The 10,880-nt window shown below is 37.9% G+C and overlaps 1 protein-coding gene across 1 annotated transcript in view; it reads right to left on the bottom strand.

Annotated features, from left to right (window-relative positions):
* Window positions 1-10,642, bottom strand: part of CENPU (centromere protein U) — an 11,127-nt gene extending 485 nt beyond the window's left edge. Inside the window, exons 1-10 of the mRNA XM_010281539.1 lie at window positions 10,592-10,642; window positions 9,490-9,607; window positions 7,913-8,018; window positions 6,932-7,022; window positions 5,763-5,835; window positions 4,719-4,836; window positions 4,258-4,336; window positions 3,228-3,275; window positions 1,838-1,899; window positions 392-548 (exon numbers count right to left, since the gene is read on the bottom strand). Of these exons, the coding sequence (XP_010279841.1) occupies window positions 392-548; window positions 1,838-1,899; window positions 3,228-3,275; window positions 4,258-4,336; window positions 4,719-4,836; window positions 5,763-5,835; window positions 6,932-7,022; window positions 7,913-8,018; window positions 9,490-9,607; window positions 10,592-10,642 (903 nt within the window). The remainder of the gene's footprint in view (window positions 1-391; window positions 549-1,837; window positions 1,900-3,227; window positions 3,276-4,257; window positions 4,337-4,718; window positions 4,837-5,762; window positions 5,836-6,931; window positions 7,023-7,912; window positions 8,019-9,489; window positions 9,608-10,591) is intronic.
* Window positions 10,643-10,880: the final 238 nt, after the last annotated feature.

The raw sequence follows: 10,880 nt of genomic DNA, 5'->3' as shown, positions 1-10,880 counted from the left end.
CCTACCTTTGAACAACAGTAACAAAAGAAATTGATTACTTGTTTCTCACTGTTAATCTTTCTCCAGTTTCTGTAAAAAATGCTAGACCTGAGGACAAGGGTTGTGATTCTATGTCTTTGAATTCCTGGACATAGAGAGCAAAGTAGTAGAGTCCTCTCTGAAATGCTTTAGTTTCTAACATAACACCAAAAAAAAAAAAAAAAAAGTGACGTACTACAGTACAGTTACAGCAGTGACTCTCAAGTTGCTTCCACAAAGACAATTAACAAAATCTTGCTATTTAATGCAAGTTAAACATTAATAGAAATTCCCATCAGTCCAGGAAAGAAAAAAAAAGGGCAGGGGGGCTGATCCAGAACTGTTCAGAAACACATATAAAATATGTACTTACTACCACTTTTTCTTTTGGGTTTTCTTCTCTATAATCCAAACAGTCTTGCTGTAGGTCCTTTAAATCAGTAAGTAATGCAGTTGCTTGCTTCAAGGAAGATTCCCTTTCCTGTACCTGAGCATATTCTCTTTGTAGTTGTATCAGTTGTGGTTCAGCTCTGAAAAAGATCAAGGCTTTGATGACTATATCTGCATATTTATTTCATGAGTAACTATGAACGTATTTCCCCTGAAGAAGACTTAAGGGAAAGGTTGGTCAGAAACACGAAACATAGGTTAATAAAACATACCGTTTAATTAGAACACCTAGCATATTATTTAAACAGGAGCATGGGTCTAAATCCACAAAAAAACGCAATTTTTTTCCACATCTCTCTTTTGAGTCTGACAACATAGCCACTCTCTCTCAAGCACTGAAGTTTTTCAAGTGAAGTTTCCCAAGTACCTGGTGTTCTGCTTCTGCACGCACCTGCTTGCAGGCTGAGGTGATCAGTGCTTGTGCTGAAGCATACTTGGGATCTACAAACTACATACGCCTCTGCCTAGGTAAACTGGAGGGCTCAATCCACTAAAATAGCACTCCAAAAACCCAACACCAACAGCCATTTTCATTTAACAGTGTTGCAGCTAAAAAGTTTTCGTAAGATGTTCAAAGCATTAAAACACAACAAATAAAAAAAATGTGAAGACAGCTTTCAATCTGTGAGGGGCTTCAAACCCATCTTGAGGGTTTTATGATGTCTTTAATTAGTTCTGTTGAGTGAATTCTCCCCATAGTACTGCAAAGAAATCAAGACTCTTGGGGCCATAGAGAAAGGGCTTTTCATTGGCCTTTGTGGCTCCAAGCCCACTGTTCTTACAGTTGACTTCCAGCGTGTATGTTACGTGCAGCTTCAGTATAAAGCTTGTCATTAGTAACCAACTGGATTTGGGGAAGTCTAATGGTTCTTCCAAAGAACGTGATTTCTGTGTTGTGTATTTAAATGAGACTTAAGATGAATGCCAAGTTAGAGAAGGGGAATTGCGTGGCCACACAAGATGGAAGCAAACCATGTACTCAAGAGGCACCCCTGCCAAATTGCAGAGGTGAAACACATTCTCCTGCCTCAAAACCAAAAAAGCCCTCTGGTATTGCCTTTGTAAATTTATGATTCATCCCCTTTGCGATTCCAATTGTAACATTAGCGTTTTTCATATGAACATATGGTCTGAAACACCATCTCGGTACCTAATTAGCTAAGAGAACTTGCAAGAATGACTATCTAGGCAACTGAAATATGGAAAGGAGAGGTTATCCTGAGCTTTGATAAAAACAGAAAGCAATACAGAAGTAGAGTTTCATGAAAATAAAATGAAAGAAAAGAAGAAGTTACTTTCAATTCCGAGTTACAAAATACCAGACTCCTTAAGTTCTTCAGGCTATTATTGTGCATCATTAGAAACATACCCAATTAGCTCTTCTCTGAGTTGCAACAGTTGCTGCCTTTTCTTTTTAATGTCTGCTGTCATCTGAAACAAACAGTGAGGAAAGTCTTTGAAACCGTTTCTGTAACTTCAAAGGCAAACAACTGAAATTCATTGCCTTTTTTTCTTTGAGGTTTTATGCTTCTGATTCTGGGAAGATTCCAAGACACCAGACCTTAAACTGCCATATTTTACATTTGTATTTTAAACACTGTAAAGCTCTTTAATATGTCAAACTCTCAGTCCGTCTGACTTTTCTCCTAAGGGACACTGGATTTACAAGCATACAAAAGGAGTTTGTGACATTTTGAACTCAAACATGACCAACTCTAGCAGGTTTTTGTTTGTTTCTGATTTAAAAATGCAGAGTAATGTGAATGTATGTTTAGTATCATTGCCACAACTAAGCATAATTAAGATTTCTTTAATACAGCAATTTAAAAAAACAAAACTAATCATGAATTTAAATTTAGCAATTACAAATCTGATTTGAAATAAATGTATAAGAAGCAAAATAAGGATAACTGAGTGGGTGGGAATGCTAGATGTGTATTAAAATTTTCATTTTACATGCAGAGTAGCTTACCATATCACCTCAAATTAACAAGACTTTAGCACATTAATTACTACCTCCCAGAATAAGCTTTCTGTTGGTGTTACTTATTAAAAACTATTTTATCATCGAAAAGTTTGCGCGAGATGTTAATCTGGGCAGAAAGCCTCTGGCAGACAGTGCCTAACCCGCTCTTAAATATCTCTGCTGTAGGGCATTCACCTCCTTCCTGATGAAACCACCGCACTGTTTTTCTGCTCTTACACTAGTTCCTCATCCTGCCAACATTCCACTGCTGCATTTTTAGTCAATTACTCCTCACTCTGCACGAACAGAGGAACTGCCTTCCTCTAAACAAAAATTTTGCATGTATTTAGGGAATGCAGCTCCCTTAGACTTCTCTCCTTTACACTAAGCAATCCAATTCTGCCCTCACAGGTCACCATCTTTGCTGCTCTCCTAGATTTTATACTCATCTACCTTTCTTGAAGGTTAGCTCTCAATATTTAATTGGCTCTCCAGCAGCCTCACCAGTGCTCATTAAAAAAAAAAGTAATTCACATACATAGATACCCACACATCCTAATGTGCATTCCTTCTTTTTACACCAGTATAGCAGTATACCTATGGAGTTGGCAATCCATATTTACTCAGATCTCTTCCAAAAAACCTCTGGTGGTTCCCTATCTTCTATTTATGCAGTTGATTCTGTAGTACAGTACACTTTTTTGTGAAGTATCTTACTTCTTCTAGTCAACTTCTTGAAATGTCAGTGTCCACCTCTGTATGCTGTACAATATAGTGATATATAGGTATTTACCTTAGCGTTTTTTTGCTTCATATTCTTTATTTCCTGCACTTCCACTATCTACAGAGGAAAAGAAGAATTACATGACTATGGATCCTGATTTTATCTCTATCCTCCTAAAAACACAGCTGCAAGAATTACTTCAGAATAACATGAAGAGCTCTTTAAAAACCCAACACTGGTTCAAAGGAAGATTACAATTGTATCAGTTGTGTATGAATTCTTCCCTCTCCCCTCATGCCAGAAGACTGTTGCACAAAATTTATCATCTTGCACCGGTAATACTCCTTGTACCCATTAGTGTAATTAATTAGCTTAATTTTTCTGTAACTTTATATAAAATGTATAAACGTAGTCATTTTAAAACTTGCTTATTTTAATGAATCACTTAGAACTATAGTTTTAGTGCTTATCCATTATACTTATCAAAACACCTACAAAGTTCTGAGTTTATTTTACTCGTCGTAATTAGTGAGAAGAAAACTTAGTCTTCCAAGCTAAGAGGCTTTTTACAGTTAGGTTCCAACGGTCAATCAAAAAAGGATGATTTTCACTAACCATGTTAGAGGCCTTAGTCAGGCTACACAAGCGTCACCGAGACACAAAATAAAGATTAAATCATCAATCGTTCAAAACTCTAGTCCATGAGCTTTTATAACAGTGTTTGAAATAACTGTTTGCTCATTCAAATTACGCAGCTCACCAGTTTTACTATATAATGCTTTAGATATGACAAACACTTCAGGATTATTAGATGCTTCTCTGCTCTCAAAAGCTGACAATTTTGCAACATACTTGCATGACAGCAGTGTTGTGCCTAAAGGCAATTCTCACAAAAGCCAGCACAGAGGCAGCAAATCATAACCTGCACACAACAAACTCTGTTTTCGTATTATTTATCTTGACAAGAGATTAGAAAATTTAGAGTATCATAAATAAATCTGTAAAGGACAATTATGAAGCCATAGGCATTTTGACTACAATGTAATATATAGCTCTATAATCACTACCACAAAATTGATTTTATTTATGGTGTACTTACAAGATCAGTGATTTGGTCCTTGAAAGCAGAACAGAAGCCATTGATAGCTTTTCGGGCAATGTTTGATTCTATGCCTTGTCTGGAGAAGTCAGAGGGACAAAACACAACCCATTTGGTTTAGTAAAGGAGAAATCTCATTCAAAAATATTCCTTTGAGTAATGAATAAAACCCAGTGTTGCGCATCCAGTAGCACAGGCAACTACATATCTTCATGTACTAGCAATACCTTAAGTTTTACACTGAAAAACCTCAGCTGAGATGTTTTGTTCTTATATTTGGAAAAATATCAAATCCCTGGAGACGACCTCAAAATACACATGAAAAAATATTTGTATCACAGAAACCTAATAATTGTTATGCAATACTGCATTCCCTAAAGGACGGCCCATTAGCAAAAACGCAAGTCATCTGTTTTTAAAGCTTACTTGACTATTCAGCGATAGGAAAGCAGAGTATTTACCTGTAATTTGCTGCTATCTTCTCAAATCCAGCCAGAACAACATCCAGTTCTGTAATATCTCTAGGAGATCTCTTCAGCTCTTCGGTACACCAAACTTGTACAGAACATGGGCTATCCACTGAAACAACAGAATAAAGACAAGCACTGCACAATTCAGGTACACGTTCTAAAATAATAGAAAAGTTACTGTGCCTACCATTAAAATAACCATCTAAAAATTAAGAACATTTTAATATGAAACTTGAGAAGAGGGATATATGAATTATTCCATCTGTCTTTGGCTGAGCAACTATGATAGATTTATCTGGAAAACACCTTAGAATTTGGATGATCAATCATATACAACTTATTTCTTATTCTTCATCATTTCAAGCAAGTCCAGGAGCACGTTAGTGAACTAACTCATAAACTACACAGGGTACTGTAGATATAGCTGTTTGTGCTGTAAAAACTATTAGCCTGAGTTTGGGCAACCTGCAATACTCAAAGAATCATGAGTTGTTATATTTGTATACATTTTGCATGAATACTATATATGCTTCAAAAAAAGCTATATAAAAATATGTTTCTTTAAACTTTACAATAGTATTACCAACTAATTCCACAAAAAGTTAAACCATGTTTCTTCACACACTCCCAGATGTAAATCTAGGAGTTGAATGTGACGGGGTACCGTTCAAAGGAAGCATGATGACACCTGAGAAACAGTGTCCCGCTACCGAAAAATGCCACTGCCTTGAAGCTCCCTAGCTCAAAGGTCTTTATGCGAACAGCTGTGCCTATGCTCTAAGTTAGGGGCACTCCAAGTTCTGCCCCACAGCTGGTGCTCCAGGCTTCCAGACCAAGGGATGTACTGAAGGGTCTTACAGCTCTATACCCATGGTCCCAGGCTTCCCTCCAAAGGGGACCAGGCTGCGTGCGAGCGATAACGCACACCTATGCTTTACCCTTTCAGGGGAGTAATAGTCAAGTCCAGGGATGCAAACCATTGGGATCAGAGCTGTGTGGCACACCAGCCAGGTTTACTTTAAAGGTTTACTTTACCAGAAGGATCTGACGCGTTCTTCTCTGAAGGCCGCTTCTTTTTCACCTGGAATTGAGTAGTATTTAGGGCCTTCTGCGATATAAAAAGCAGATTAACTTCCAAAAAATCCCCTAGGTTTACTCATTTAAAATTCTGAGAGATGGCAATTAGACAAGAGTGCAGGAAAGCATTTCCTGCCTGAAACATCAGTAACATTCACTTAGGGCGGTTTCGACAGAACCACAGCACAGTGCTCACGCCGCGGAGGGACAGCAGCTGCCTGACCCCGCTGCCCAACTGACACGTCAGCCACTGGCCGTGCAGCAGGAGTAGAAACCTTCTAAGGAGCATACGGACCCTCGCTTCAGCACAGCCATCGCCCAGTATTAACAGTTCTCTGATGAACAGCGCCTGCTCGCCTCCCTTTTCACCCACATTCTGTCCCAGTTCTGTCGCTACTTTGACAACGTTGTGACACCGACAGCACTCTACAAGAGTGCATGCAGTTGACTGATGAAAGACTAACACTCTGTACTGAACTTTACAACACGGTTTTAAACAATTCCAGTAAATTTCAATATGTAAAAAACTTTTCCGCAAGCTACTGCACAGCTTCTTTTATCACAGGCCTACTTTCTCAACTCCGCAGGTAGTTAAATTCCCCTGTATGCCTGGATGGTAAGTGGGCCAAAGGCATTTTACACTAACTGTGGTCTAAGTATGCAAAAACACTCATTCAAAACTGAGTGGTTTTTGCTTAATTCTAACATGTATTCAAAATTAATTTTATCAATAAAAATTCAATTCTCTCATAAATATGTTTTACTTCAATACTGAACAAATACAAAGGATTTATATTCCGTTTAGTATGCCATTCTTTAAGAACATATATTCCAGATATGAGGAAAGAAGAGGTAAAGAAAGAGGAGAACGTATTCCCAAATGAGCAAGAGAATGGGCTACAGGATCCAGGAGTACCTGGCTAGTCTATTCCCTGTTGACATGACTGTAGCTTTAAGCATTTTGCTTGGCCATATCACAGGAATACTCTGAGGGTTAACTATTTCAGATACAGTTAAGTACTAAGAAACAAATGAAAGGTCGTCATCTCCCCCACTCTATTGCAGGCATGGCATAAAGTAAGTTAAAATTAAATTGACTGACAATACTCATGCAACTTTTTCTGTACCGTATTCTCTTTACGGGGTTCATCTTCAGGATCAGCTCTGGTGAATTTTTGAACATCGCCATCAGACGTTATTGAGCGATGCCTTTTTTTACTAGGAAAATAAAAACATCCACATGTAAACCCACTACACACCAAGAAAGAATGATCTTCAACCATATACAGAACAAAATCTTGTGTTTTGGGGAACATTTTGTACTGCTATGTCATTTTGTTTGTGTTCCTTAAATAGACTACACAAAAAGTTGCAAATGGCATATAAAGGGAACAGAATCTTTATCCCTCAACAGCAACCCTCACAACAATTTAGAAATCGATTACTAACTGAACACTGCGATAGCCATGTTGTACTGAGCCGAAACTTCAAAGCAGAAACAGAATTATTACTGAGGAGATTTTAGCAGGAGTGGAGGTGGCTTTCTTGGTGGAGGGTGGGGTTGGAAATAAAAAAAAAAAAACACCCACAAACAAATACTCTCATACAAGCACTATTATTGCCTTGCTATTTCATTCAAATAAGAACTAATCCAGACTGAAATGAAATTTGATTGAACAAATGAGAAATGTACTAAAAACTGGCATTAAAAGATTTTAAAAATTACTTACTTTCTTACATGTAATTTAACCGGCTTCTACTTATTTTGCAATTTTTCTACCTTTTAACTTTAGACAACAGCATTCAGAGAACTAATTGATACCTCACAGAGGTACTTTAAAATCCTTTCATATTAAAAAAAATACAGCAAGTACTTAAATCAATGTACTGCTTACAGAATGCAGACTAATTTAGTCTCCCATTTCTTTTCTCTACATTCCTCAAGCTTACTTACTCTTTTGGTTTCTCATCTGGCAAATTTTAAGTTAAAGCATCTGTTCAATAAGCAGCTAGGGAAACCTGACAAACAGAACACTTTTTCCTATCTCCTATAATCTAAAAATCTAAAGATTGAATTAAATGCTGGCAATTATTTTTTTTCACCAGACCTCCTTTCTGTGTTTTCCCTTTGCGGTGCTGAAACATGACCAAGTGACTCGTTTTGCAAATGTTCCTCTCCATAAGCATCCACAGCAGTACTGTGCAAAGGGTGATCTGTAAAGAACAGAAAATAAGCTGTATGAAAATTGCTCCCATCTGTTCAGGCAAAGAGCATGGACATGCTAGCACTGCCTGCCATTAAGCATTTAGTTGGAATACTTGTGGTTTGATCACTAACACAAAGGAGGTCTTGTTAGAAGTGTTATTTGAGGATTGGGAAAAATAATATATAGTGAAAAACTTCATAGTTTCTGTACTTATCCCTCTGCTATTCCTTTACAAACCAAAACCAAAGGTGCAGGAAAGCTCAGCATATGCATATGGCATATAGCAAGGAGACATTTTGTACAGTTTAAAATCTTTTTGCTATGGTATACATCAATCTTCTATACATTTAAACAACTGCTTTCTAAATTTTATCTTTTTTTTTAGTACAGATTTTTAGCTGCTTTATTGGATGCCATAAGAATGCAGTTACAGCTGCTGTAGAATGTTTGTAAATGTAGAATTCTTGACAGTAGCTACCAAATAGATTAGAACTCTGAGAACTTTAAGGTTTTAGTATGCCTTCCATAGTACGGATTTCTTTTTCAAGCACATTGCCACAAAAATTTAGCATTGGCTTACATGAGTGTTAGCAGGCATCCTTTTTATACATACCACAGTTTTGTGGTATGTATACCACAAATATATATACCACAGGTTTTAATACATACCACAGAAGTGAGGAAAAGAAGAGCTTTTAATTTTCCAGCCTTTCCCTTAACAGCCCTTTTGCTATATTCTTCTATATAGCTGATTTTCAATGCTGTTTCTAGCAGTTACATGCATATTTCCACAATTTTCTTGGAGTAATAACTATTACAGCTGAGAAACAGCTCTTAGCATTTTCTCTATAACTTTTAATTACACAGTTTTTCAAATATTTTTCTTACTGGCACTGACACAGAAGAACTATATATATTTAACAACAGAGGACTTCACACAGGGGCACCTATTCTGTCTAAATTGATTCTCTTCCAGTGTACGGAGGCACATGTCCCATATGGAGCATGAAAGTGGTTTTACTGCTTCAACAAAGATAGTATGTTTTTAGGATGTTACTTTTTTAAGTAAAATTTGAAAGTGGCAGAACAACATTGCTATGAAGGTCGAAGTTTGCTGCCACAAATAGCCTTACAATAGCAAAAGTTCAATTTCATAATTTGTGTAATTAAATAGAGAATAACTTAAGATATTGAACTTTATTTTTTAAATATAAATCCTTACACAATTGCAATGTTATATTTTGTGAAATTCTACCGTTGACTATAAAACCTGAATAGCCAGTATTCTTCCATTGACTTTTACACATTACAGCGTTATTCTCGTTACTTCCTTACCGACAGAAAACCTCTGTCTCTCCTGCCCATAACTTTCTCTGGGAAAGAAACAATACCTTTTCCTAGGTAAGCCTTGAACTATTTTGCCCATACGGTTTGTTCATGAAAATCATACATTAAATGACATTCAAGCTAATACTAACCGAATGAATCATCAAGCTCCTCGAGTTGATTTGCTTCCGCTACCTTCAATATCCTTGAGACATCTGGTTCCTCAAGTGGAAGTAATTTGCGACGAGGATGGGAGTTGGCTTTGTGCTCCTGGATGGGTATGAAAGCAATAGGTAGTTCATCCAGCTTTTTGAGTGTATAACAGATTAAGTATGACAATGAATTTCAAGAACGTTTGACTGGAAATACATTTAACCAAGACTGCTGATCTATGATATGAAGTATTCAAAGCATGTGTTTTTTCCTCAGGCTATGTTTTTTTCCCCCTGAAAGAAATGATGGTATAAAGCTGATATATTCTGCAATTCGATAATGTTCTGTAGTGCGAGCTTTGTCTTATTTTATAAAACTAGGTGTATAAGCATAGAACTCTTATAACAGTCTAATATCTGGTTTCTATGATCTGTGGCCTTTTTCTTTTCAGGCATCAAAATATTTCTTCATTCCTCTCTATATTACATAGATTTCCATCCTTGTCCAACTTAAATATTTTCACTTTAAAAAACTGAAAAGCTACGATGTAACTTCTTATAGAGTGGAATTTATAAATCAAGTATTACACAGACGCTTCTGCAAGGCAGGAGAGGGTAGAAGAGAATGGCAGTAGTTTATGAAATATTTGTAAAAGTGTTATTCACACCATAAGGGTGGGAGTGATTTGCCTCATTGATTTGTGTGTGTTTATTATATTATTATGACAAGAAAACACCAGCTTCCTGAGCTTTTAATTTTACCAGCACTTAGCCGTGCCTCACAAGATTTGTTATGGTACCAAATATAGACACATCAACTATTTCCTCTATAAGCTGCTCTCTTTAATTTTACAAGACTGTTTTAAAACTTTAAGTCCATGGCCCACTTTGCCGGATGACGTACGGCTCCTAAAAGGAAAAAAGAGAAGGAAAACCCCGCGCACCCCGAACCTGCCCCAGGAGGGGCTGCACAGCTCCCAGCACCCGTGCCAAGCAAGCCCCGCATTACCACCAGTGCATCCACCTCCAGAGCCAACGCCCACGAGCGCACGGAAGAACAAACCGCTCGCCTGCCTGGTTCTGCTCGGTGAGCAAAGCTTACCCGTCGTTCCTTCCTGGAAGCATTTATCTTCACTTTCTTCTTTGAGGACATTCCGCTACTCAGTATGTGCCGATAAATGTACAGCGGAGGATGAGGTTACCGAGAAGCTGTCCCCGAGACAAACGTGCCTCCTCTGCCCCAGCGCCTGGGAGAGAAAGGGAAAGCTCTTAGCGCAAGGTACGCGCATACCCCGCCACACACCTCGCGGCGCGCGCGAGCTCGCAGCAAGACACGCGCGCTAAGGGGAGAAGGCAAGACCGGGCGCCGCGCTGCTCACACCCTCACCTGC

Source organism: Phaethon lepturus, unplaced genomic scaffold (genome assembly GCF_000687285.1).
Source record: "Phaethon lepturus isolate BGI_N335 unplaced genomic scaffold, ASM68728v1 scaffold20382, whole genome shotgun sequence".
Classification (NCBI taxonomy): Eukaryota; Metazoa; Chordata; class Aves; order Phaethontiformes; family Phaethontidae; genus Phaethon; species Phaethon lepturus.
Note: the sequence above shows the minus strand (reverse complement) of the source record. Positions and strands in the feature narration are given on the sequence as shown.